Below are 26,458 nucleotides of genomic sequence, written 5' to 3' on the forward strand. Positions count from 1 at the left end.
TTCTGTCTCTCTACAGCCTCCTGACAGGAGGGGGGAGCCAGGTCGGAGTCAGGCTCGGCTCCCAGGGGACGAGAGCAGGACAAGAGGACACGGTCTCAAGATATGCTGGGGAAGGCTTACATCTCATTGGAGGAATTGGGAAAAATTCTTCAGTGAAAGGGCTGTTCAGCCCTGGCAAAGGCTGCCCAGGACAGTGGTGGAGTTGCCATCCCCGGAAAGATTTACAAGCCATGTGGATGTGACACCTGGAGACATGGGCTATTGGTGCCCTCAGCACTGCTGGGGGATGGCTGGACTCGGTGATCCTAGAGAGCTTTTCTGATGTAAATAGTTCTGTTATTCTGCCACTGATGATATGTTGCCTTTATTTGCTTAATAGGAATTAATTCTTATATGATTCCTGACTGGTTGGGAGATTTTGTATTTGCAGTGATTTGACTGTGAGTTGTGTGACCACTAGTTTTGGGAAATGAGTAGAGGAAATCATAAAAGAGACAGTTCTGAGTCTTTGTGCACTCCGGAGCAATGGAGAGTGTGCCAGGAGGATACTTGCTCTCTGCTGTGTCCTTACACCTTCCTACCATTCCCTAGAAGTGGGAGCATGATTTCATTTTTTTAATCTAGGAGAAATCTGGGAGAAATCTAGGTGAAACTTAAGATGACTCAAAAAAGAAAAACTGCAAAGTGTAAAATGTTTGAAGTCATGTTTTAATGATGCTGCAGTGTATTTTTTGAGGAAAGTCCTTGCTTACATTCTCTATTCTTTGAAAGAGCTCTTTCTGTAGTTCTGTCCCTGGAAAACACTATATTAGCCAAGAATAGAGATTTTATAAGCCTATGGGGTTTTTCTGTTTTGTTTTGTTTGTTTAGTTTTGGGTTGTTTTGCAATGAACCATTGTTTCTTTATGATTTCATATTACGTTAAGGCAAAAAATATGTGAATTTTGGTTTTCGTATAATTTCTCCTAAAAATGTTGAACAGTAATAAAAAAAATATGCAAAAAGAAAAATGAAGTAGAAAAAAAGAGAAATGTCACTGGCACTTCATCTAAATACAAGTTGCCTGGCTTTGAGCTGCTTGATGGAATTGGCACATCTACCAGCAGTGAGGAACATAACTTGTAGAAATCCCACAAGAATCAGCAAGGATGGGGACTGCCTGTGCTGCCACAGAGTTGACACCTGGCTTGGGATTTTCACACAGATGTGGCTCAAAACTAAATTCAGTAAAACGAGCGAAAGGAGTTTTGAGGTCCCTCTGGAATTTCCCTTCTTTTCATTGTACATTCGTTACAACAATCTGAAATCCTTGAGCACAGCCCTGTGATGACATTATAGCTTCTTGGAACACTTACCTTCTGAAAAGGGCCCATGTATCAGCAGTGTCTCTCTAAAGAAGGATGCATGGGTTATCCCCTCCCCAGCTGGCTTCATCTCTGGCCCTTTTGGATCCAGACCTTGTGGTGTCCCCCCATGTAAGCATCCTCCTGGGGGAAGGATGGTCCTTGACCACTGGGACTTAAAGACTGTGCGGGTATGTAGTGTGTGGAAGAGTGTGGTGGGGAGGCAGCAGGTGTTGCTACAGCTGCACTCATTGCAAGGTCCATAAGAGGTGGGGTGATGCTGGGGGCTGTGGATAAGACTGTCAGCAAATCAGGTGTTTGTTGCTAAACAGAGGCCTTGGTTTTGCTCCCTCTGTCCTTGTTAATATAGTTATATGGCACATGGACATAAGCTGTTCCCAGGCCTTGGTGTAGCCTTGAGCAAGTCTGGTAGCTGTTCACGCTGTAGGAAAACTGTGTCCTCTGTTGCCTAAGCTGTGTATGCTAGCCAGTGAAGGCAGTTCCAAATGCATCCTGGTCCAGCTTCACCCCCATGCTGAGGCAGAGACAGCCAAACTGTCTGGTATAGACACTGAACCACAGCAAACTATGAATCTTGTGGAGCCAGGGCATTGCCCAGCCTAGTCTGGATGGCAAAGCTGCATCTGGCCCCTGAGTTCTCTGGAGAGCATTGTCCATGTCTCCCTGTGGGGCTGCACTGGGGATGGTCATCATAGGAATGAGAACACTGGCGGTAACAGGGACACAAGGGACATACCTCACACCTGGCGCATGAACACAGGGTACAGGGTTGCAGAACACACTTCTGCTTTGTGTCTTTGCCTGCAGCTGCTCAGGCCATACCAGGAGGTGCTCCATGAATCCCCATGTCCTGCCCCAGAGCATCCCAATGGCTTTGTCCACTCTAGAGAGACCAGAGTACATTCTGCAGTCAAATGTTTGACCAAAAGAGGTACAGCTGCTGTGACCTTCCACTGTAAGGATGTGCAAGGCTGCAGAAGTCACATCAGATCTTACGGGGACATGCAGAGGTGGGATTATCACCTTATGGCCTGGTGACTTTGTCCATTGTATAAGGGCTCACTTAACAGGTTTGAGGATGCACTGCTGCATCTTCCCTACTCAGGAGACAGATTTTATCCATCTCTTTTGGGGACTTCACTACCTTCAAGTCTTGATATTACCTCAGGTTTTAATGAGATATGATCTTAAGTTCTTAACATACGACTAGGGTATCATTGGGCCCTACTATGACATGCATGAAGCAGCTCTGTGGTGCTCTGTGTTATATTGCCTCCCTGCCCTGACCAGCTTGTGGTAGACAGGAGTGCCTGTCCCCTGTACTTGACCCCTTGGGGAGCTGGAAAGCCACTGCTCCTGTGCATCATGTCATCCAAGGGCTTGTAGACCACAAGTTGGTTCTGAGCTTTCCTCTACAAGACACTGCCTGCAGACCCTCAGCAAAATGCTCCCTTTCTGTAGGGCTGCTCTGAGCTCTTCTGGCTGCAGCTGGCCTCTGGTGCAGCAGAGGAGGTCCCTGCTGCTGGGTGGACAGAGAATGAATTTGCAGTCCTCATGGAGGGGAATGCGCTGCCATGGTTGTGGGCATGGTGTTCCACCAGTGCTAGCCGCTGTCATCTCCTTCATTCCTCTGTCCCCACTAAGTGGCATAAAGAGGTTGTAGGCAGCCGGGATCAGCGGTGGCACCACAGGTCTGGGAGAGGGGGGAGTGAGTGAAATTTGGCTATCCCTCTGGGATGCTGTCCCAGCCTCTCCTCCCCATGGACCCATAGGAGTGGTTAGGGGCACATCTGCTTTGCTCAGCATCACATACACCCTTATAGAGAACAGAGCAGCTCTGCCCCCATCATCCAAAGTGCTGTCCTGAATGTACTCCTTTCTCTGACTTTTCTAATTATTCCTGCCCAGTCTTTCTTCAAGTGTTCTTTTAAGTATTTTCCCCTTTCTTCTCTCCCCGTCTTTCTTCTCCCCTAAAACTCTGACACTCCTCTCTGGTGTATTGAGAAATGTGAGTGAAATTGAAGGCTGGAACGTCTCAGGTCTTTATGATGATGAATTACTTTCACTGCCAAACCTTTTATTGTCTGTGATTTGGAAATAAGGGAAGCTGATTTATTGTGGCCAACTGTCATGCCATTTAATACAGTTATAAATCCTGACACCACGATGGCCGCTTTTGGCCAGGGACCCCCTCTGGCCACTCTCCTGTCCTGTTTTTGTCCATGGTGACTGTCGTCAGCTGAGGAGCAGGCAGGTCAAAATGTGAGCTGGGAGTTGCCACTTGAAGGGTAGTGGCTGAGGATCAAGCAAGCCTCAAGTGTCTCACCCAGACACAGGCAGGCTCCATGGCCCCCAGGTCTTGGGGTGGGTGGAGATGTCCCATGGTCCTGGGCATCCCTACAGCATCCTCCCATCCTGGCACTGGCACTCATGGATTGCTTCACTCCTGCTTGAATGTAGCAGAAGGGAAATATCACATGGGGCTTGGAGCAAGATCCCTTTCCACAATCCCTTCTGTTCTCTGGCCTGAGCTCACTGGAGGATGCTTCCCATAAAGTAATCCACACATTTGTTATTTTTTAACTGCATGGTACATAAGCTGAGATACATATCTCACTATGTTATGAGATGCTGTCTACCCACTAGAAAGCTCAGAAAGAGGTGGGACTTGGAAATACTAATTTGGTTCTGCTGCTTGATGGGGCAGATGAAAAATGCAATTTTGTCTCAAAGTGATTTCAAATGAGATGTTTCAGGTTCTTTCAGCTAAACAGAGTAAAACATTTCAAACTTGACAACTGAGAATATTTGGTGGAAAATACTGAAACCCCCAGTGTGTCAACATTTCCATAGCTTCACTACTTTTATCACAGAATCTAGGTAAAGTGCCTGATTTCAGCTTTTCATCTTATTCCAGGATAAAAAAAAAATAGCAGAAAAATAGCATATAGGCTGTTGACTTGGACTTTGTTGATCCCTAATTAAGATGTAAAATTGAGGGTGTACATATTTGTTCTGTGAGGAGTAGAAAACCATTCATGACATTAGCAATGGTGCTTGGATTGGAAATGCCTCAATCTCAGATGAATTCCATATGCAGATCATAAATATTGATCTTTGTGAGATGAAAAATTTCATGGGTTTAATGGGTTTAATGGTTTAATGTTATTGCAAAACAGACTGGTGGAAGCTGTTGAATTTTCTTTTCCTCTGTGCTTATGTAGCAAGCTGAATAAATAATTGTCTATATACTCATGTCTTCCCATTTCTGGATGCACCAGCTGCTGGGCTGCTGGGTGGTGTTCACCCCTGTCAGCACTGACAGGGCTCCCCTGCACGGGCAGGGGTCTGTCGGCATAGGAGCAGGCAGGACAGTGAAGCCCCGGGTCGCCTGGCTTCTGGCTGAGCACTGGCAGCCCCTGGCACACAGCACTGCACTGGGCCTGGCTGGACACGCCATGCCCTGAGCAGGGATGTGATCTGCCAGAGCGTCATCAGTGCTGGCGAGGGCTGCAAGGCTGTGCCTTGGGACCAAAGGAATTCCCACTGAGGCAGGGTCGCGTGCTGTCTGGGCTTCTCCTTCTGCTCTTGCTGCTTCCAAAAGCTCTCTGGATGTCACTACTGTCCTTTGCAAGGTCCCTGGAAGGCCATGTTTTCCCCTCTCTCCTGGTTGCTCAGCTGGATCAGCTTACCTGCTTTCCCACACGTGGCTGGGAATCATGAGGCTGGGGATCATCCCAGCCCACCAGGACATGGCAGGGACCCAGGGGTCTGCAGCCTGAAGGTCTGCCTGGATTCTAGTACCCTCTCCAGGCCATCATGTGTGGTTCTTAGACCTGGGTGCAGTGTCACCCCAGCTGCCAGGCTGGGAAGAGGAGGTGAACTGCCCTGCCCCTCCTGATATGACATAATGTGTCATGTCATGTCATGTCATGTAATATCACATATCATATAAATAATGTCAATAATATATCATATAATAATACAATATAATATCATCATATCATATAATATCAATAATATAATATCTATATATAATATAATACCAATCATATATCATATCATATCATAGATCATATCAATCATATTGTATCATTAGTCCTACAGATGCTCTGGAGCAGGACCTGTACCAGTAGGGCCTTTTGATGCAGTTCATATCACAGCAATCACAGCACAGCACATCCCGGGTAGTGGCAGCCCCACTCATGGTGGATGGGGTATCAGGTCGTCAGCATTTTCAGATGCCCTTCATGAAGTGGCCATGGTGGCAGCTGGTGGTTCAGAGGCCATCTCCATTTTTTCTCACACACTTTCCTGGTGCCTGGGAAGGTCCGAGAGGTGACTGCATTTCCTGGCATGAGCCCTCTGAGTTGTCTATGGACAGCAAGATCTTTTAGCAGGTCTGTGGGATGAGTCCTGAAGATCTGAGCCCTGCTGAAGGAGGCCCTCCCTTGGGAGCAGTGTCTCTGCTCCCAGGGCAGCTACCAGCCTGAGCCAAAGCTGTGGACCCCAGTAATGTGCAGGAGCACTCCTCAGGGCTGGCATGTCCCTTTTTGTGACTGTTAAGTGTTTGTTAAATGGGCTGAACATGTGGGGTTGGCAAAAGTCTGGTTTTCAATTTCGTGATGAGGCAGAGGTTGGAGGCCAGCTACCTCTCCCCATACATCTCATACATATCCATTCATTTTTGGGAGCGTCTGTGCCACCACAGTGAAATGCTAACAATGCTACTTTTCATACTACAGGTCCTACTGTTTGGTTTTTCCCTTGTAGCTCCAAGGAGTTGTCTGGAGTCCTGTTACAGTGAGAAGAGTTCATAGTTCTTTACATACTGATGGCAGTTTCCTTCTAGTCTTCTTGACTGCAAAGAGAGGCTAGAAAACAACTTCTGGGCATTTGTAAAAATCCAAACAGTTGAAAAGAAAAAAAGGAGAAATGTTTTATTTAAATATCTCGTGGTAACTCAGTCCCCCTAATGATTTTTCTGGGGTGTTTAGCATCTAGCTGTGTATTTACATGAACAGGGATCCCCCAGACCACAAACTTTTCATGCTGCTGATCCTCTTGGTCATCCTACATCTTTCCAGCAGCACAGTGATTACTGTGGAGACAGTCTCACCAAGCCTGCTGTGCTGCTCTTATTAGAAGTATTGCTGTGCTGCAGAAGGAAAACAACAATAAAGGGAATATGTTGCTTCTGCATGCGTTAAGAGCACTGATCAAACCACAAGAGATCCCATTTCAGACATAATGTGCATTGGAGGGCAAAATTAGATTGAGGAGTAAATGGAGCCTAAAATCTCCATAGCTTTATTCGTCAGAAAGCTGTTTCATTGCGTGGTTTAATTCTCCTATTTCTTTCATTCACTGCATGTAGCATGCTGGCTAGAGTACATTTTAGAAATAAGGCAACGAAAAACCCCTTCTTTAATTTGGCAGTGGTTGTGAGGTGTGTAAGGCTGTTCAGACCAAAGATGTAAGGTGATATGAATTGCAGAAGCAAGTTACTCAACAGCAGAAAAACAGCCAAACTGGCACTTTCTACATTTTAGCAGGAAGAGGCATTTTGGTTTGGAATTGTTATTTTATATTTTGGCTTTTAATTTTGGTTTCTTTTGCATTTATTTAATTCTGAACTCTTTAAAGTTGGTTTTATTATTTCTATTTGAAAGTTTTATTTCATTGCTGCTTGTGAATTACACTGCATGATGACAACCAAAAAATAACATTTTGTAGGCTAAGACCTGCCATGATGGTAAGCCCATTCTTTTTATGTGGGATTTTTTTTCTCTCTGCTTTAAACATGTCAGTTTGACAGGAGGAGGCTAACTGGTCTCTCAGAGGTTTTTTTGCCTTTGTAGGCAACACTTGATGTAATTTTCAAACTAATACAAATTGCCAAGAAGAGCACTTGGTGTGCAGTGAATCCCTTCTGAAACAGTGAAAACTGCAGATCAGTATAGCTGGCACCAGTGGAATGACCAGAGCAGAAGGATAAGCCCATGTGTGACTCTGTCCTAGACACACCTTTGTGTATCTGTGCTTCCAGTCCACATTCACTGCTCCATTTCTTTCCCAGAACCTCTAGAAGCTCACTTGGCTTCCGTCACACTGCTTCAGCAGTTCCCACATCCTAACTGCCTGCAGTTTTGGCTCTTCCTGCCTTGTACTGTGAGCCATGGAAATAAAAAGGGGAAGAGGAGCCAATTTCAGGCAGCTTTCCAGTGAAACTTTGACCAGACCTGAAACCCAGTTGAAGACCTCCATCAGTTTCAGTGTTATGTAAGCAGAGGCTCATCTTTGAGATCTCGACCAACAGAATATCCCATCCTGTCAGGGCCAGAATGAGCTGCCTTCCCCTGCTGTTTAAACTTGATATCTGTGAAGGTGCTTCTCTGCCACACTGGTGGAGAGATGGACCCCTGGACCAGGAACCAGTGGGGGTTTATTCAAGCTTAGGCTGTTGGGTCCTTGTGCCTCTGTTGCCTTTTCTGTGGGTCCCTGCTGAGCTCATGAAGGTTCATCCTTTTGGCTGTGGCAGGGGCCTGCAGATCCAACAACTGTGAAAATATTCAAGATTTTTACTTTGTTCAGGTCTTTTTCATATTAAAAAAAAAAAACCAACAAAGCCAAACCCACAACAAATAGACAAAAAAAAAAAAAAAAAAAAACCTTCTTAAAAAATTTGAGATCTGAAGAAAGTTTAACAACAGAAAGTACTAAATAAGGTAAAACCAGCCCAGAGCAGTGTGCATTTCTTGGCTGTATTTGTGACACCTTTTGTATCAGTCCTCACTATCTTAAATATTACATAGCAAAGTAATTTAATCTTAAAAATGAGAGTTAACTTCTTTTTTAAAAGGAAAATCAAATGTTCTGGCATCTTCAGAACTTTTTCAATACACACCCGTTAACTTCTTGGAGGTAAAATGCCAAATGAACAGCTCTCTGCTTGCATAAACTCCAGGTTTACACAATTCAAGTTGGTGGGGCATTTCTGTCTCTTAGTGTAAAGGTTTCATTATTAAAGGTCCTGTCTGGCACCGGCACAGAGGCAAATGTGACCTGACGTCTGTGCTGCACCACCTCCTCCTCACTGTGTGTCTGTTTGGCCCCTCCTTTGGGAGGGACCGTGCTCTTCAGTAAGAGAACAGTTCCCAGGATTTAGGCGTGCAGTAGCAGTGCAGGGGCATGGGCCTGCATGGGATTTGCAGGCTGTGCCAGGTAGACTCAGCTTCCCCCAAAGAACCCTCTTCTGCAGGGTGCTGCAGGGTGCCCCATGCTGCTTGTGACCTGCTGCTCCTCTGCTGTTCTCCAGGCAGGTGTGGGAAGGGAGCCCCACAGAAGGAATTTAATGGATCCAGACCACCGTGTGTCTGCCCACAAGATCTCATCACACTTGCTCTCGCCTCTGTCTGCCCTCCCTGCCTTTTGGTGTCCCCCTGATAGATGATAAAGTTGTGGTGTGTATATGTAACGTGGTGGGATTGTTTCCATCGTTCTGCCGTTAATCCCATGCATATCCACATTTGCCTGCATCCCTCCACATGCGGAGCTGTGAGTACCTGAGACCCTTGCCCTGCCCCAACTACGGTGGGCCTGCTGGCATCACTTGGGCTCAACAAAGAGAAACCGTGCAAAGCGTGAAGATGTCATTTATCATGGGCCATGGAAAGGCTAAATTATGCAGGTGCATTTTAGTGTGTGGCTAGTTGTTGGCCGCAGAAGAATTAGGGTGAGAATGGGTTCTTGCAAAGATGTTGTCTGCCTGGGGTATTTTTCCCTGTTTTCCACTCAGATGCCCCCTCCAATGCATTGTGAGTGTGTGTGTTGAATGAAGGAGTCAACCCACGGAATTCTAGCCTTGCATGTGTTGCAGGAGGGACAAGAGAACCAGGTAGTCTTTGAAAATCAAGGTGGATGATGGTGAAGCTCAGATCTGCAGAAAAAACTTTCTTGTCCTATCAACCGTAAAGAGTATGTGACAAGCTGGAAGACTGAGTTGTTTATAGGGTGCAAGAGCTTTGTTCTGCACAGAAGAAGGAACAGGAGTTATATGCAGCAGCACAAAAGAGATTGTCCAGAGGAGATGGGACTGAGGGCAGAGCACTCTGTAGCTCCAGGACTCCTTCTTAGGAATCACAGAGAAAACATACTGGGGTATTCATCTGTACTTTCTCGCTGCATATTTGCTCTGACAGAAAGCATCAGTCTTCCTTCCTTTCTCTTTTACCCGCCCTGGCTCTCTTTTAAAAGTGTAATTGGGTCAATGGAAAGAGTAACAGAGACACCTGCTATGAAAGGCAGCTTTGGAGTCCTGTTAACATCTGCTGCTGCTTTGCAGATGAGGAGAAAAATAGACCCACATCTGCAGCCCCTGTTTCTGTGCAGTGGGCTTAATCTGAATTTTATGGCTCTGATAGCAGATTATGGTGCCACTGTCACGAGCCCTTGCAGCCCCAGTCACAGTGGACACTGTGCATTTCAGTATCTCCTCCACTAATCTTTCCCCCACTGCTCCCATTCCCTGGCTGATAATTTCACGCAGGCACTTAAACATGATGGATAATTGTGTTCTGCTTATCAATGTTTAATTTAAGGGCTGTTCCGTCTGACCTGAATGCCCTCTGCAAGAGCTGTGCCTCATTATTGATTTCATGGTCATACCTGTGACATTACCTGCTTTGTAGGAAGTAGACTTTGACATTCCTGTGAGGCTTTGGCAGCCAGAGCTAATTGTCAGAAGAATAATCGAGTCAGCAAAATCATTACAGGTGATCTGTATGTTACCACTGTTTTATCTGCCTCTAATTAGGTGCAGAAGAGGTAACTCATCACAGTAAGCACACCACACTGGTTTGATGTCCACAAATAGAGCAAGATGAGCACAGGAGGGGAGTTATTCATTAACAGCAGCGATTCAGTGTGTTGGAGTCTTGTGCTGGTGACGTCTCCTTTCCCAGTAGAATGGCATGAAAGGCTGTACTGCAGGCATCCATGGGATACAGAATCTGAGCGACTTTGGGGCAGGACTTAACGTTGGGGCATGTGGCTTTGGACGTGAGGCAGTAATGAGTGTGCTGATGCTGTGGAGCAGTATTTTGTGTGTGATGAAACCAGACAGCTTTTTTAGGACGTGCTTTTCTCTTGTTTGGATACTCCAATGCCCCATGCTGCTGCCCTGGGCACACCCTTGGTGATACACACACATCCCCAGCTGACAAAGGGAGCAAGGGCCAAGTGACAGAACTAATCAGGTCTTTTCCTGATAACGGCATTGCGCATTTGACCAAAACATTTTCTTTGGGGTAACAGTTGAAACAACTAGGTTGCATGATCAAATTCTTCATTGGGCAGAAGAAAAAGAGCTTTTTTAAGTGGGAACCAGATATTTCAGTATAAAAGTCAGTGTTGGTAACCAATTTCACTGAAATAGGCTAGAAATTTGGGCTTGCTGCCCAGAGATGAAGTGGCACCCAAAAAGTATCTCTGCCAATTACTTTTTCTTCTGATGTTAAGCAATATCATCCCTTCCTGTAAGGCACCACAGCTTCCTCATATCTGGGGTGTAGCAGGTGCCTGCTATGGCAGGACAGCTGCCAAAGCCAACCAAAGAGAGAGCAACAAGTGCAGGCTCCTGGGGCCAGCAGTCCTCTGGGGTCCTAGCAGCAGAACAGCACCAGTGCAGGTCCCTTCCTCTGCCTGCAATGTTTGAAGGCACTTGATGAGGAAGGTGCTGTGTGACAGGACCAGGAATATAACCACAGCAGGGGTGCCATCCTCCTCTCATCACGATATGGAGTCTTAGAGACCATGCAAGGTCATTTTCAAGAGAGCACAGTCTAAAGACAAGTGAATCCACATCTGGGAGGCCTTCTGGAAGTGGTTTATCATTTCTGCTGGAGCCTTGCTGCAGCTGCTATGTGGCATCCCTACACAAAACCAGCACACAGAGGCTGCCAGGCAAGGAGCTGTAGAACCCCAGACTGAATGGGATGGTGCTTGGAAGCACCTGCCCAGCTCATTGCACAATTCTATGGGCGGGTGTGGCAGCATCTCTTTATTGCCAGTTTGCCTAGTGCAAGCCTGCATTTTTAAACATAGTTTTCTGGAAAGACAGCAAAGAGTCAGGTGAGGCAGCAGTCTCTGTGTGGATCTGGGGGGGAGGGCTCTGATCTGTGCTGTGGACAGGTCTGTGGGGGATCTGGTTTGGGCAGGGATGCCTGCCCAAAGTGGAGCCTAGGGCAGTGCTGATCTGTGCTGGGTGGAGCACTCTGGTGCTGGTTGGTACCTTGTGTAATTCAGGCAGGGGTGTGTACTACCTTGGGTGGCCAGTTCGGGTGGTCTGATGTCTTGTAATGATACCTGCAAGGAGCGTGGGAGGACTCACCAACACTGCTGGACTGACTTTCTCAGTATTGCTGACCTCTTGGTATTGAACCTCTGACTCTGAAGAGGTGGCACTACCCCATTAACCCAGAGCGCTGCCTCATTCTTGACCATGCTCCTGAGCTGGTGGCAATCACACACCTGCTGTGAGCATGGGGCAGGGGCAAAGGCCTGGCTTCCCTCAGTGCAGACCATGGTGCATCGTGGAAAGGAAAATCACCAGCCCTGCTGGTGGTTGTGAGACGGTGGCAAAGGGTCTCTGTGAGCCCCCTTCCACCACCTGAACCCCGTACATTTTCTGATGTATCCTTTGCTGTAATTAATTACGTGTCCAGTGGGCTCATTTCTTTCATACTGTTACTGACAATCTGTTAGATAAAGGGAAAAAAATGCGTTGGTGCCCTGTGGTATTGAAAGTGAAGGGTTTTCACACTGTCAGGGTAATGAATTCTGCACGGGTTTGAAGCACCTGAGCTTGGGGGAGTCCTTGTGTCATGTGTCTGGGAGTGACAACCCCCAGTGGTTAATTACTGCCATGGATGAGAGCTGAGCTGATAGCAAAATGAGATAATTTCATTAGTAGTTAAATTTGAAGTTAATTGGATTCATGTTTACACACTGTAGTGTACAAAGACACACTTGGAAATGCTTTTTGCCACCTTTTGATTTTTTTTTTTTAAAGAAGGGAGATGGATTGAGAAATGCTCAATCCGTCTGCTCCCTCTTTTCTTTCACTGTGGTTTGGTGAGAGGAGAGCCCGTTGCTGCTGCAGACTGCTCTCTGTCCCAGGGCTTTTGTCCTGCAGTGAGGACATTTGCTGATGCCCAAGCACTGCTTTCTTCATCTGTGCAGGGGTTGCTGCTAAGCTCTCCTGTAGCTGGTGGCAAATTTTCTTTTATGAAAGAAAATTACTTATTTACGCTTTCTTTGCAAAATGATAATTTGCTTTCATTGTGAGTGTTGCCAGCTCCTAGTGAATGGAGGGATGGACATTTGTTGACTATCTTACGCGTGCAGAGCCTTTGACATGTGCAGGGGTGTCCATAGCAGAGGTGTTTGCTCCACTCTCCACAATGACAACACTGGTGCTCCCCCTAAGACATTTTCTCTCTGGAAATCAGATGAGTGGTCAGCATTGCCTTGGAGGTGTTCACCAGAAACCTGAGGGAGCCCAGTGAAGCAGTCTGGAGGAGGTGATGCAATAAAGGAGATGGTAGGGTCCAGGCTTAATGGGCACTAGAGCTGCTGTGTGCTCCTTCTATCATGAAAGCGTACCAGTTTTAGGTCAGCAGATACCACTGAAGATACCGATGGGCTGGTAGCTGCTGGGGCTACCAGCCTCTCCGTGGGGAGGCCACTGTAGGAAAGACTCAGAAAGGTATTTCGGTACGTGGAGCTTAAAATTGTTAACAGAGGTTGTTGGAAAAAGATTGTTGGTCACCTTTGAAAATCCTGCTAGTCTCACCTCTAGCTGAGCTTCTCTACAGGCTGGAGCTGGCAGCTGAGCTGCGCCGTCCTGCACAATACCAGCCCAGCAAGGCAAGGAGGCAGCTCTGCCCACAGCTGCTTCTGTGCCATCTTTAACTTTATGTATCTAAAATAACCTTCAAAAAGCACAGGACAAAGACAGTCAGGAAAAAATATGTGTTGAAGAGACCTAGGTTCCTATGTGTGTGGCCCACTGCTAAAATGCAGATATTCATTTCCTCTTGAGTGCTTTGCCTGTATGAGAAAAGCAGAACAGCCTGGAGCAGAGGCTGCTTCTTAATCTCTCTTTGCACTAGGTGGATTAGTGTTTTTCTCTTAAATCAGTTGTTTTAGTGCAGCTGAAGCTTGCCAGCACTGGGGGAAAATCTTGTAGAGAATGGGATGCTCCAGTCTTTCTTTTCCAGTGAAAGCAAATTGGATGGAATTGACAGGACGAGGCTGGATTGCAGCACTTGCAGCTATGCCCTTGGTCACCTTTGACCATCCCCCTCTGAGACCTGGCTGTGGGGACCTGGCTGAGACCTGGCTGTGGGAACCCTACAAGGAAGATTTGTTGACACATGAAATTTCATTCACAGAACATTTCGTTTGGAAATGGGATGTAATGGAAACCAGCCCAAACCTGTGGAATAGATCATGGGTGATCTTTTCTTTATTGCCTGAGGAGCAGAGGTCCTACTTGTTATACTGTTGTTTGTGATGGTTATGTTGCTCAGTACCCTTGACAGTGATCCTGGTCATTCTGGGCGTGGCAGTGGTTTGGAGAAAGCGAATTATTTGTAATATTTCAAAATACTGAAGCAAATGTCAAAGTTTTTATGATAGCTATGGAAAGTGAGGAGTGGGGTGTAGTCAGTGTGGGGCATTTGGGAGGGGAGCTACCTGTGGGTGCCTGCCCACAGGTCAAGGCACCTTTGGGACCTGGCGTGTTGTGCCATTCTGTGGTTACACCATAGAACCAAGGAAGGGAGGATTTCCCTCCTGGGTCTCGGGAGAGCTCCTGGATGGCAGTAGTCACCCTGTGAAATGTTCATCTGCAGTAGGGACAGCTGTTAGCTGAGTTCCTGTGAGCGCTGGCGGTGCACTTAGCTTCTGAGACTGACTGTGTAGACTGCAGATGCTTTTGTATTCTCCAGACTGTAGAGGTGACATAAAGCATTTAATTTTGTGTGGGAGAGAAGGAAGCAGGGCAGTGATGAGGGGAGAACATTTTAATCTAAAGTAACCATTTTCTGCCTGCATTGAATAATTAGAATTCACTATGCCCTTCCGTAAGGGACGTGACTTCTCCCTAGCACCGGAGAACAAATTAATCAATTGTTTTGAACCTTAAATTCTTTTAGGATGTGAATGCACCATAAATATTCTGTAGGAAGGGCCTGAGAGGAACAGTTTGCATCCTGATTTGCAGACACTGAGTGCAGAGGAAAGTGGGGCATGTGCTAAGAGATCACTGCAGCAATACTAGGGTTTTGGCATGTACCCCTTCGTCTGAGAGTAGGGGGAGGCAGTCTTTGTGGCCATGACCCAGAGATTGTGAGTCACAATTTGCAATTACTTGTGTACCTGTCTCTTGTCTCATCAGATGAAGTCTCATTTCTTTAAAGATATCAAAAAAAGGAAGATTTTTAAGTTTTATTTTTAGATCAAAATAAAATTAGAGCTCAAAATCTTTACCAAAAACAAAAAAACCCCACCAAAAAAAAAACTTTAAAAGGAATTGTTTTGGCTTTTTAAAAAATGTTTACTTTCAATCTCTCCAAGCTCTAGAGACCTGAAAAAAGTTCACTGTCTTAGAAACAATGGCCAACAGAACACAATGTGAAAAAAGAAAACCTGAGCTTTTTTTTTCTTGTCAGTAGTGCTAAAATCAGCAAAGTCACATAACTTTTGCTGATCCAACACGCTACCTTTTAAGGGAGGAACTTGATTTTTGCTAATGAGCTGTTTTGGGACAACGGGATCTTGGAGCTGACTGGTGCCAGAGTGGTCCCTGTCCTGTAGAGGTTGGAAGAGCAGAAGGGCCAGGTGTTTCATGCAGCCCAGAGTCCCTTTCTCTTAACTAAGGTGTACTCTTAGCTTTTCAGAGCGAAGCTCTCATGCAGTGCCACTGCCTCTGAGCTGTGCTTTGGATCTGATGAACCTCTCATTTCCCCTGGCCTCGGAGGAGCCAGTTTGGCAGGCTGGCAGAGGTGGTGACAGAGCCAGTGGGGACCGGTTTAAGGGGCAGGTCTGTGAACTGAAGTGGTGTGCCTCAGAGCGTGGGTGATGCTCACACTGGGAGTGGATTGCAGAGCCTACGTCCAGCTGCTGACCAAGCCATGGTGTTGCAGGGTCAATGCTACCGGGCACCTGTGTGTGTCTTGAAAGTAACTTCTCCTTGGCTAAGTGTTCTGCCCAGGGTGCCATGGGAGACCAGAAGACCATGAGTGGGCTCCCAGATTTCCTCTGGGGTGAGGGATGGATCCTTCCTGCAGAGATCACAGGAACATCCCTTTCTTCTGGAGGATCTCTGGGGCCACACCTGACAGTAGTTTACCCAAAATCTCACTGAGGCAGTGTGAAGGGATGGTGACTGTTCCAGAACCTCCACACAGGAGCAGAGTCCAGGCATGACTGAGGAAACACTTCTGTGGCTCTTCGTGAGCTCTGATATCTGACTTCCTGTCTTTGTACTGCCAGCAGAAACATGTCCTCAAAGGTGATAGGAGATGTGTCTGGGAGAGGGTGAAGGAAGAGGGGGTAGCCCAGACCCCTGGTCCAGGGACAGAGATGGAAGACATCCCACTTCCTGCTTTTGTGGGGTTATTTCCATGGAAGTACTGTGGGTATTTGACTATAACCCACATTTCTGTGGCTAAGGAAAAAGCAGTGCATCAGGCTGTGTCTGTAAATCTAAACTCTTCCTTTAGCAGTGTGACAAACTATTTTAAACCACCTTCATGTCTTAATGCCTTGTGTTTGTTCCATTTTTTTTTCTTTAGGAAGAGATAAAACAAATGCCCTGCATTGTATTTAGATCTTAAACAGTCTCAGCCTTTGCATGTTATTTTCTAGGGAGTTTTCTGGCAAAATGTCATTAAGATCTGTGTTATTTCCCATTTCATTGCTTTTGACTTTACAAATCTAAGCTTTGGAGGAATTTGGGAGTAGGGGTGAGCAGCTGGAGTTCAGGCGGGCGTGTTCCTCTCCCTGCAGAGCTCTGCTCTTCACCTTCCAGTCTTGCACTTCATTGGAGCTTTGTGGCAGCTTATAGAGAAAGCAAAACTGTGTCTGCCCTCCCTGCCAGGCTGGAAATCCCATGCTGGTCCTCGCAGAGCAGTGATGACAAATGCATGGCTGTGTTCTGGGTGCTTGGGGAGATGTAAAACTATGTCTGCTTGTCTCAATGCTCACGTGGTGATTTGTTGGTTTGATTCCTCAGGTCGCGAGCTGGCAAGTACAACCCTCCCAGGATACCCTCCACACGTCCCTCCTGCTGGACAGGGCAGCTACTCCGCTCCAGCACTGACAGGAATGGTGCCTGGTGAGTCTTCAGAGTAGGGGAGAAAGAAAATACAAAAGGAAAACAAATAGTATTTCAGGAGAGAAACATTGTGTGCTGTAAATGTTCTGTGCTGAGGTAGAAGCCACAGTGCTGAAGGGCGGGTGCGGAGTGATCCTGAGTGAAGTAGGAGCAGGCTCCCTGGCACAGGAGGCTGCATAACCTGCAGAGTGCCAAAGCAAAGTGTTGGCACTGAAAGGCTGAAGGAGCTCCAGCCTCCCTTCTGCGGAGCCTGGAGGTTGCTCCATTTTGGGCTGTTCCAGGCTTTGCTCACCTGACTCAGGCTTTGCTCTAACTCGCCAGGTTTCTCCCAGCACTGTCCCTCTCTGCTGCTCTAGTAGTGAGGCCACTGGCCCTGAGGGCTGGACATGTCCTGACCTCAGACTTCTTCCATGCAAACCTGACTCATGGGGACACCAGGTTGTTCCCAGGACACTCTACTTCTGTAATTTTCTTCCCATTTTGGAACCTCGCAGTCAGAAATGCCAGGTGGCGTGAGCCAGCTGCTGGCTACTGCTTGCCTGTGTGGCAGCAGAAGCAGAGGTTGTGCAGGTGCCTCGGGTGGGCAGAGCAGATTCTGCAGGTATGTCACATCACTAATGACATCCTTCAGCACTGTTGGCTGCTGATCCACACTCAGTTCAGAGTAGGATGGTGACTTCTGGGTGCTGGCAGCAAGGAGTGGTGGTGCAGCCACAGCACTCCTGTCTTTTCTGGGGAATTACCAATTCTTTGGGAGCACCTGCTAGGGTGGCTTGGCAGAGCTGCAGGATATGGGGCTTAATGGTGCTCAGCCAGAGGAGGTGCAGTGCAGGTTCAGTGATGTAGAGTCATCTGAGCTGATTTTCCCAGGTAATAGATTTTATTTTTAACTACATATAGGCTTGTGTGACCCATTATATTGAATAACTGCACTGTTCCTCTCACTGGTTCCTTTAATAACAACCTTCTGCTCCAGCTAGTGTGAAGGTCAGTTGCAATTCCTGTAGGTTCTCCGTCTCATTTAAGTGAGAATTTGCTAACTAGCATCCAAAATGCCTTCTCAATCCTTCTTTGACTCCTGTCCTTTGCAGGACCAGTTTTAGAGCCTTGCTAGGGTAAGCACCACAGTCTCTGAGAGGCTGACAGTAAGGCAGGTGACAGACCCGGTCTGCTACCATTGGCACATCTCTGCTTGTTCCAAAACGGCCAAATTGTCATGCCCAAGCACAGGCATGTGTTTGTTCTGCTGGCTCTCAGGAATTCCTCTCACAACCTGCCTCTGCCTTGTTCTAGTTTTTGGAGCCTTTGCTAGAAATGTGCTTCCTAGATAAGATTTTTAATAATTATCCATGAATTTATTCTTGTAATTAAGCAATTGTGTGAGTTAAGTGGTTAGAGACATGGGAGACATGTATACATGATAACACATAAGCAGTGTTTTGTTGCATGCTTGTTGCTACTGCCATTGCCCCTGCTGATGTGAGTAAACCCAGCCCTTACCACGCTGGGAGTTTGTCCCACACCTGCTGGGTCTGCAGCTTGCCTATGGGGCACGGGAGGCCTTCACACTCTCTTGCAATTGCAAGATGTGTGGATTCAGCTTCATGTTCTGTCCTTATCTTTTCTCCAGCTGCCATCACTTCTCATCCCAACGGGAGCACTTCTGCCTCCTGCCAGACCCAGGTCCTTCCTTATCTCTCCCACAGGCAAGGAGGTACACAGGAGCCTGTTTCTGCTGCATCTCCATGACTTGTTCAAACACATGCTCAAAATTTCACATTTTCTCCTTCCTTTCCTGCAAAACAAGGGACTTGCATATTGGCAGTGAATTTCCATTTTTATGTGGCTTGTCTGCTATGGCAGAGAATAAACTATTCAAATGCTTTTCTCTGAAGGAAGCAAACAAGCAAACACATGGTTTGATTTCAGTCTGGTGCTTTAGGGACTGACAGCTGGCATTGTTCGAGGCTCCCATGAATGTGTTTCCGCTGCAGGCCACTGGCCCTGCAAGCTTTTTCTGCCTTTTGGTGGCTGTCACCCTGTAAAATTGACTGGAGGGGAGCTGTCTGAGCTGTGCTGAGGTGCCAGCACCCACAGTGCTCTGATGTCACAGGGTGCAAGTGAAATGCCACGGTGGGGACAGATGGGTATGTAGGTGGAAAACAACTGGCCAGGTGGTCAAGCTCAGAGGTAGTGCCCAATGGCACAGGTGGGTGCTGGTACCATGCATAGAACAGCAGGGTGTGGCTGGAGGTCTCTCTTGGTTCACAGCTTCGTCCACAACTAGAAGAGAGCCCATCTTAACAGGTGTTCAGAGGGTGCCGATCTGCATGATACTGTGAGTAGGCTCTAGAGCAGAGCAGTGATGTGGAGGCACATAGACAGGCTGGGGAGGAGCAGGAAACCCAGCAAGTTCAAACCAAACGATCCTGCACCAGGAAAAGGAGCACTTTGCTACAAAACAGGCTGAAGATTGTTTAGTTCCTGGAGGGGCTCCAGGGATGAGGCAGACTGAGAGCTGAGCGTCAGTATGCTACCTGCACTGGTCATGAGAATGGTCAGCATTGTCCTGGGCAGGAGCTGGAGAGAAAGAGTTATCCCCCCTCACTTGGAAATTACAGACCCACAATGGGAATAGCTCTGGTTTGAGCCCCCTTAACACAAATAAATAATTGGCGGAACTCAAAACAAGCAAGATGCAACTGGGTATGGAAAAAGTTTCCAAACTTTTCACCCAGGAGATGAACCCAGTGGTGGAACAGGTTGCTGAGTTTTTGTGCAGTCTCCATGCTTGAGGATTTTCTAGGCCATGGTGGGTGAAGCCCTGAGTATTCTGCTCTGGCCTTGTTGCTGATCCTGCACTTAGAATGGTATTGAGAGTGCCTGAAGACATTTCCATCCTGAAATGACTGGTCATTCCATTACTCAGTGTTTCAGCTGAGGCACTGCTGGAAATGTGCTGCAGAAATTCATATGCTTCTGCCTGATACTGTGAGTAGGCATGGAGTCAGGAAGCTGTTTACAGATGGAGATCAGGCCCCTCTCTGTAAAGGAACGGTGCCAGCAGTCCATGCAGAAGAGACACTTCTGCTCTAGTTACCCTTAAATGACTGAGCCATGAATCCCACTTTGAGGCTGGAGGGAGCCCTATAGACATCTTTTCTGTCATAGGAAAGATCCTAATGTCTACACAGAGACTGGGAAAAATCACTTTCCACATTCCTCTTCCATCCTGTGACCACGGTCTCACCCTGCAGCAGTCCAGTGGCACCTTCTTCCAGCCCCTGGCTTGGCATCCTGTTTGCCTGTGCTCCGTGCCCCATGCCTGACTCACCTTTTGCTCTGGGAGACTATTAATGACAGGAGGAAGGCAGGTAGATCCAACAGAAGGTTGGTGACTAATTGGTAAATATTCCTGGACATGCTGGGAGCAGGCATCAACATTGACTCTATCATGTGGTATGTCATGGGAAGCCGCAGGATCCCAGGAACAGCGACCAACCTCACCTGGGGAAGGGGACATAGCAGTGCCTGGAGCAGCTTGCACAGAACAAACACTTCTCTTTAACCCTCATTTTCTGGTGGCTGATACCTTGAAACATGGAAGTTTATATTCCTTGTAAATATTCATTTGTCTAGTGCAGTTCTCTGTGTATTTTCATTATCTGTTTAAAGCTTTAGTCCACTGTTGGTTCCTTCTAGATTCATGGCCTCAGCATCATCTTGGGGCACAGGATTCCACAGGTTACTGAGATGCTGTATGCAGAAATTATCCCAAATAATTTGGTACTGTTGTTACTATTTGTTCACCCTGTGTCTGTGCCCCTAAGGTGCTGTTGCTTTGGAAAAATGGAGCAGTGTTTTCCCAGCAGCCTTTCCTTTCTGGAGGAAAATCTCTGGGGAAGAGCAGGCTAGAGCAAACTGCATCTTCTCCAGCCAGTCATGTACTCACAACATGAAGCCTTGTGCCACCTGGCAGTGCTTGCTCCAATACAGCGATATGGTCTTGGAGCTGTTTTCTTCTTTGGATGGAGATGATGCTGTCTTCTGCCTGCAGTTTCTGCCTCCTCTGCTCCTTTTACTGCCTCAGACCTCACTTTGGGAGCTCAGCAGAAGCAAGCTGGGTGCACAGTAGGAAATGCAATATTTGCAGGGGGCTTACTGTGTGGCCAATGTGGGGGCCTCAGAGCCCTTTCCTGAGGTGAAGTGTTCGAACGGAAGCACAGCTTCTGAAGCAGCTGTTGGCTGGTCACTGAGACCGTACAATTGCCATATCTCCCTCACCTCTGGAAGGCTGGGCTTTCTCTCCAGTGCCCTTCATCCTCCTTCATGGGCTCAGCTGATTGGAGCTGGCATGGTCACAGGGACCAGTGCTGCTTGCCTGGGTCTTTTCTTGATCCTTTGTAGCTTCACAAACCACCAGCCTGTTTCCAGCACCGGCTCAGGTCTCTCTTCACAGATCACTACTTGTGTCTGTGGGTCTGCTCCCAAGATGTATCTGAAGGTCATTGTTCTCCCATGTATGGGGCAGATGGTGGCTGTCAGCAAGGGTACAGAGGGGAAACATGAGGAGTGGTGCAAGAGCTACAGTATGTGTGCCAGCTCCAAGCAACCCATCCCAGGAACTCTGTCCCATTTGAGTCCTGACAGCACGTGTGTGCCCTTGCCATCATGCTTATGATGCTGCAGCTGATCTGGACACTGGTAATATGCAAGTAGCCATGATAACTTGCTTAAATCCTTATTCCAGTTCTTGTGTTAGAAGTGCTGGGACAGCAGCCCCTGTTTCACCTCAGTTTCTGTCTCTTTCCCCCATTCCTTCTTCACAACTCCAGGGTTGAAGCCCCTGCTCTGCCACCCCTTTTCCCCTCTCCAGGGCTGCTGTTCACCCCATCCCCTCCTCTCCTGGCAGGCTCAGCATACTGGGTGACAGGAAAGGGTAGACTCTCCAGAATAGTGCTGCTGAGAATATAGTCATTAATGGGACTCTTGAAACCCAGATGTCCTTTCTGAACACCGGTAATTTGTTTTTAATGAAAAACCATGCAGTGACCCTGAACAAATGAATTTCCCTTATAAGAAGTCTATGTGCAATTACCCGACTAAGGGGACCTGAAAACACTGACATTCAAAACTGGGCTTTGAAAAGAAAGGCATAAAAAATAGCAATGCTGTCATTAGCAATCTTTTATTTAGGAGAAGATGCTTACTCTAATGTGTGAAGGGGAAGGAGATGATGTTGCAAACAAAACACGTGGCTTTCAAATGCATTTTTTAATTGTGGCTGGCAGGTATTGAGGCTGAGGAGCAGAAAGGCAGTGTGGACTTGTTCCTGTCCAGGCTGTTCCTCATACCGAATCTGCCAGGGATAGTACCCTTCCTCAGTACATTGGCACCCAGCCTGCAGCAAGGGGTGCAGGGGGCCAGAATGCCAGCCTTGTGTCCCGGAAGGGTTAGGAGGCAGCCATTTGGACATAGTGGGTCTATCAGGATCCAGTCTGTAGAGACTGGTGGAATTTAGATCCACTGGTACACTGAAGACTTTACTCATAGTTATTTTTTAGTTATTTTTTGATCTGGCTCTACCTTTGCCAAAGTTTGGCAACAGCATGTTGACAATATTTAGGAAATAAATGAGAAGCAGCTGAGAGATAAAATACCTAAAACCAGGGGCAGAGGAACCAAATTGCAGTATGTAGGATGTCAGAGGGCATCAGAGAACCAGGTCCTATTCTGTTGTCAAAAATAATGCTGGATCTTGGTTACTTGAATACTGACATTGTTCTGGCCAGTGAGAGTAAAAGGAGATTCTGGCCCTTTGTGTTAGATGGACTTAAAGCAAATGAGGAAGAAACCTTAACAATTCTTTGCTGAAGCAGAAAGTTTGCAAGTTACCTCCTCAGAGCTTGGAAGTGACGCCCAAGTGTGCCATCGGATCCACCTGTTCCGTGCTGCTGTTGTCGCTGGGATAGGTACGTGTGTTTGGGTTATAGCCACCTGTACCTTTTTGACAGCTCATGCAGCTCAAACCCAAACCCAGATGTCCCCTGGTGCACCTCTTCAGCCCTTGCAGATGCTCACAAAAATATCCAAGGCTTCAATGCTACAGTCAGAAGACCGGCTATCAAAGGGCAGAAGTGCTGATGTTGCTTTCTCTGGTTAGGCAAACTTTTTGCATTTTTTCCCCAAGTCTAACGCTATTCCATAGACGTGTCTCCCCACCCTTTTGTAGTCTTGGAAGACAAATTCCAGAGAAGTTTCATCACCTATGATGGAAGTATGTCATGTGCCATCACAAATATCTTGGGACAAATTGCATACCAGCTGATAAATGATTCCCTTAATTAATAATGAAACAATCAGGTAAATGGTATATTTTTATCCTCTGCTCGTGTACAATTTGCATGAGAGTCTGCCAGAATCTTGGAAGTCTAGAGAAACGTTTTGGTTCTCATCTGTCAGGAATGTAATTACTGTGCTTAAACAGAATATAGATAAAATCTATATTGTTTTCAATATGATGTGGTCAAATATTATTTCTCTGAATTGATTTGGAAATTATGCTGAAGAGGGCAGGAAAATGAAATGCTGGAAAGCCTACAGCCTTTGGATCTACTGATCCACCCTCCCCTTGCAGAGCGATCCTCACCCGGGGTCAGTTAGGCTCTCTGCTCTTTGCTCCAGCTAGGCTGTGGTCCCCAGTGTCCCATGCATGGCAAAGGCAGACCACTCTGCTTTGCTGGCCCTCTCTGCTCTGTCCATAATTTCTGCCTTCTCCTGTTGAGGTACAACATTGTGCATATCTCAACATAAATAAGCAAGGTGAAGTGTGTATAAACAAAGAAGTCTGTATTTAGGAGTGAGAAGGAGGAGAGAAAACATATTGTATTGCTCTACTCTTCGGAAATTTCTATGCATTTGTAATAACAAAATTACCATAATTTGCTCGTTAACGCAGCTAGATCAGTCAAGCATTGTTCCAAACATGCAGAGGCTGCCTCTCGCTCTAGGTCTGCCTGTGAGTTAAGCACGGTAGAAATTAGCATGCAAATAGCCCTAATTCGGCCGAGCTGTCAGATCCCCACTCAGCTGCTTGTTCCCTTTGAAATCCCTGACAGGAGGGGCTGAGGCAAGCCCATCCTCCAGTAGATCCAGCCAGAAGAGTACCGAGGGGGCGCCTTCTGAGTGACAGTTTGGCTACCTTCAGTCAAATCCATCTATCTCGTCAGCCAGCAGTGGTGATACGGGGGGCTGTGGGTTGGGGTGCATCTTCCAGACAGACTTCCATGCCAGAACTGTCCCCTCCCCACCCCAGGATGGTGCCAGGGTTTGGGGCTCCAACAGCTGAGTGACGCTCCCTTGGGATAGGGGAGTGCTCTGTTTAGATACCAGTGTTCAAGTTAAGCTGCTCTTTGGATCAGAGTGTTGAGGTTGGGTTTTTTAGTATTGAGGGATGGAAACTAGGGCTTGTGGTAATTTCTTCTGGAGCCTTAGCCAAGACTGCCATGTTGTCTGTGGCTGCAAAGCTCATGGAGCATCACTGCAGAGGATGGTGCACTGGACAGTAATGGGGTGCTGCTGCACAATATCTGCCCATGGTCCCTGAAGATAGGAGGAGAGAGAGAGGCATGCAGGTGGTGGCACAGGGCTCTGTCCTGCATCCCCAGAAGGGAGCCATGGGACCATTCCCTCTCCAAGGTACCCACAGAGAGACCCTGGTGGCAGCTGGGAATGGTTTTCTGTTAGTGATCGTTCAGTGTTGCAGGTACGATGAGTTGCCCACCTTTAAGCAAGATTGGCAGCTATAAAAGCAATAGTGAGAATTTACGAAGTCTTTTGTTGCTGGTTTTTTTCTTTTCTTTTAAGGGGAGGTTATGTTACTAAACAGTTTTCTGTTCTCTACAATACAGTAATTTTGAGACCCCTTATGCTGGCAGCTACAATGAACTGCCCCAAAATATCTAGAGGTGGAAATTTAAAGATGATTTGTTAAAAGCTCAGTAATATGCTGTGTAGAACCTGGCACATGGGTCTGATTTTAAGAGTTTGCCATATGCAGGATCAGTTCGCCCCTACCCAGGCAGCTCCCAGGGTCCCCTCTGGGCACTAAGGACACTTCCCCTGTATGCAGAGGGTGCAGGGACACTGCAGTCCTCCTTTGCAAAGGCAGGAACAGCTTTACAGAGGGTTTGCTAATAGATCATTGTTCTGCTGGCTCTCAAAGACAGCAGTGACAATGGCTGCCCAGGTGATGCATCCCTAATGTGCTGGCTGTGACAGCTTGGTGTCCAGCCAGATGCAGCATGCCCAGGGTGAGGCACACTGCTGCATCGTCTGCATTTCATGGGCCCACTCCTGTTTGCTCTTGTTTCTTCATTACAGACAGCTGTCCTTTGGTGAAAACACAATAAGGAAAAGATAACTGTAATCAGAAAGCCATGAGACCTACATTTGTTCTGATTTTGGAAAGCTGCAATTTGGATTACTGTAGCAGAGCTAAGGGGGTGGTAAGACATTGCGCAGGCTGCCCAGAGAAGCTGTGGCTGCCACATCCCTGCAACTGTCCAAGGCCAGGTTGGAGGGGCTTGGAGCAACCTGTGATAGTGGAATGGTATAGTTCCTGGGGTAGTTCCATGGTAGGTGTTGGGACTACATGAACTTTAAGATTCCATCCAACTCAAACCATTGTGTTGCTCTCTGAATCTGTGATTCAAGTGCCCAGTGTTCTCAGCCTCACGCAGGCATGAGCAAGGAACAGCTAAAGCTGACCTGGCCTTTCAGGGCTGAGCTCAACTGCCTTGCACGTAGTGTGATTTCTCAGAGAAGAGAAATAGCCATGTGAGAGCACACAATGCAGATTATAATTTCTGAGCATTCTGTTTTTCGTGCTTGTGTCTCCTTTGTGTTACGTCAGCACACAGAGTTTAAATAAATTGGAAACTACGAAAATGTTGTAGTTGAGAACAGCAAGTTGTCGGAGCTTTGAGCCCTGCGAAGTGCCCAGCATCTGTCAGGGTTGCCAGCTGTGGCTCAGGCATCAGATGACCTTACATGTGGGGTGTGTGAAGCAGCCAGACCAGCCATCAAATCAATCAGGCAGTTCCCAGACAATTTGTGTTTGACAATGAGCAAATGCCAAGATCCCCAAAGTAAGCAGAGTGGAAAGCACTTCATGACCCACTGTATCATGGCCAGGAATGTGACACGGCTGCTCTTTTTCTGCCATACCCCACAGCATGGCAGCTGGTAACAGTGATGGGAGAGTAAAGTCTATGTTCCCATCACATCTGAGCTCAACGGCCCAACTGTCCAGTGCTTCCTTCTGGTGAGGGTTGGGATGATGCTTTTTCTTTCTTCCTGAGCGTTAGACCCTGGTTAGACCACCTCTTGCTGAGATTCTTGTCTCAGAGGGGACTTCTCATACACCATCCCCAACATGGGTTTCTGTATGCACTGAGTAAGGTGCCTAGCTCAGGGTGAGACGGGTTCAGTATCTACCCAGCTTCCAGGTGTCAAGAAGTTGCCCTGTAATGAGATGGAAGCCTCCTGCTTCCAGCATTTTTGTGGCCAAGGGGATGCTGCAGACTAGATCCTGAGCCCAAGCATCCCCAGCTCCCTCACCATTCCTCTCTGCCATGAGAGGATGACCCCGTAGAGGTTTTGTGGGGACTTAGCAGCCATTCTCCGGCAG

General features: G+C 47.2%; 1 protein-coding gene across 5 annotated transcripts in view; it reads left to right on the forward strand.

Moving 5' to 3' along the window:
- The window catches only part of PAX5 (paired box 5), a 135,938-nt gene that overhangs the window by 82,183 nt on the left and 27,297 nt on the right, over positions 1-26,458 (forward strand). For all 5 annotated transcript variants that reach the window (XR_009490273.1, XM_059873355.1, XM_059873357.1 and 2 more), the window contains one exon: positions 16,666-16,767. Coding sequence is in view for 4 of the 5 variants with exons in the window: in XM_059873355.1 (XP_059729338.1) it covers positions 16,666-16,767 (102 nt within the window). In the remaining variant the exon portion in view is untranslated. The remainder of the gene's footprint in view (positions 1-16,665; positions 16,768-26,458) is intronic.

This window comes from Haemorhous mexicanus, chromosome Z (genome assembly GCF_027477595.1).
Source record: "Haemorhous mexicanus isolate bHaeMex1 chromosome Z, bHaeMex1.pri, whole genome shotgun sequence".
Taxonomy (NCBI): domain Eukaryota; kingdom Metazoa; phylum Chordata; class Aves; order Passeriformes; family Fringillidae; genus Haemorhous; species Haemorhous mexicanus.